At 47.6% G+C, this 1,745-nt stretch overlaps 1 protein-coding gene across 1 annotated transcript; it reads right to left on the bottom strand.

Annotated features, from left to right (window-relative positions):
• Positions 1-112: 112 nt before the first annotated feature.
• T265_13826 (hypothetical protein) lies at positions 113-420 on the bottom strand (the record flags this gene model as incomplete). Its single annotated transcript, XM_009170707.1, has 2 exons — positions 113-218; positions 258-420. The coding sequence occupies 2 exons, from the start codon at positions 403-405 to the stop codon at positions 127-129; spliced, it is 240 nt and encodes a 79-aa protein (XP_009168971.1).
• Positions 421-1,745: the final 1,325 nt, after the last annotated feature.

Raw genomic sequence — 1,745 nt, 5'->3', positions numbered from 1 at the left:
AGCCAGTATAGATTGGCCATTGTTTGAGAAACATCTGTGAGTCTATGTCGAGGGGCTATCGAATACGTGAGCGATTCATACAAAGGAATTGGTATTACTTTTAACCGAAGGAATGCTGGTTTGGGGCTAGATGAAAAATTGTAAGATCGAGAGGGAATCAATCTCGCATTCACCCAAAGCCTTTTCCAGATCCAGCACCTCTCCGCAGTATACACATGCTGACGAGATTCCCCAAATGGTAACAGAATGCTACTTACTGATATACAGACCATCCAAGTTCTCACCTGTCTTCAGTAGCTGGGGAACTATATTGCCGATAGTTTGATCCGGATCAAGGCCAGAAATGTCTCGAGATGCGACGCTTTCAGTCTGGTCAATACGGTTTACTTTCGCACGAATGTACATGACTGCGAGACAGCTGGAAATAGGAGTTAAGAAAGAGTTACGTCAGTCCGGGGACTGAGGTTCAGCTACCAGATGGCTTATAGCACACTAGACTGACGACAGATTGGGGTTCAAAGGAGCCTCAATAGACTGAGCTCACCTGATCACCCCTAAGTGGGGCAAAACCGGTGTTGGGCTACCGATGAAATTGTTGTCGCCAATGGTACGACAGTAGTTCTGGTAATAAAATGTTCATTGATGTCACCGGTTCTCTTGTTTACTGTGAGTTCCGCACGTTTTGGAAGGGAAAACCGACTGTATTAAATTATTAGTCATCGGACGTGGTCACACCGGGTCACCCCACCCTAAAGCTGTCACCTTGTCGTGATGATCTGCCTTCGACGCCGCAATGATCCTGCGAGTTATACTGGCTGGAACTCAGGTCCTAAAGGTTAGACTATGACGGAAAGGCTAACGGGGAGCAACCCAACGAAGAACAGCATGTTCCCATACCGCGGAAAATTGTATTACGAGGTCGTATTGTTCTGCTCGATGATAAGTCGCTTCCCCCAAGAGACCAGCATTCTCATATTTATGGAAGCAGCAATGCTACCTTTCTCCGAGGAAGGACGGGTTGGAAAATGTCGGCCCTAAACACCGCACATCCAATCGCCCAACAGTTGACCGTCAGTGCCAGCGCGCTATTCAATATGGTCCAAATACTTCTGAGACCAAAGAGTTCGGTGCAGCTCAAAAGGTCCCTTACTGTGAACAGCTGTAATGCCTTATTCCCTGCGTCCTCAGGCCAAACCAGCCCCCTGCAGCCAAGTGGATCTGACTGCCGAGTCCGAAGAAGCGCTCCCAAAAAAACAACTGGCGCCTCGCGGCTCATACTTGAGGTGGAGGCTAGGGATAGAGTCCCCGAAAAAACCGACATACTCACACTGCCTTGTGCGTCCAACTTTTGATTCAAAGGTTTAAGGGTGAGTAACTCAAACAAATCCCACTCTTCGGTCTGGGCAACCGGGAATTATCATTCGCTCTTGTAGTTCTTCGCTCACCAGCCCTCCCACAGTCCATCCCAACTCATTAAATGATGCAGTACGATCAACCTACCTGAAAGTCTCCTAACAAACGTTCCTTGTCTAAACAATCACCCACAAAAACAAACAAAAATAATCACTTACTAAACTCCCCAGATCTGATCGACGTTACATCCTTCAATAACCCTACTTTATCAAACTTGGCGACCGGCATCTCTTGCTGAAGCCTTGCATTCCCTCTGTCGATGTAAGTTGTATCTCCGAAACACACAAGACCTCACCTCGGTCGTGCATCTCAAGTCTCCGGATGAGCTCAGA

The sequence above is a fragment of the Opisthorchis viverrini genome, assembly GCF_000715545.1.
Source record: "Opisthorchis viverrini unplaced genomic scaffold opera_v5_109, whole genome shotgun sequence".
Lineage (NCBI taxonomy): Eukaryota > Metazoa > Platyhelminthes > Trematoda > Opisthorchiida > Opisthorchiidae > Opisthorchis > Opisthorchis viverrini.
Note: the sequence above shows the minus strand (reverse complement) of the source record. Positions and strands in the feature narration are given on the sequence as shown.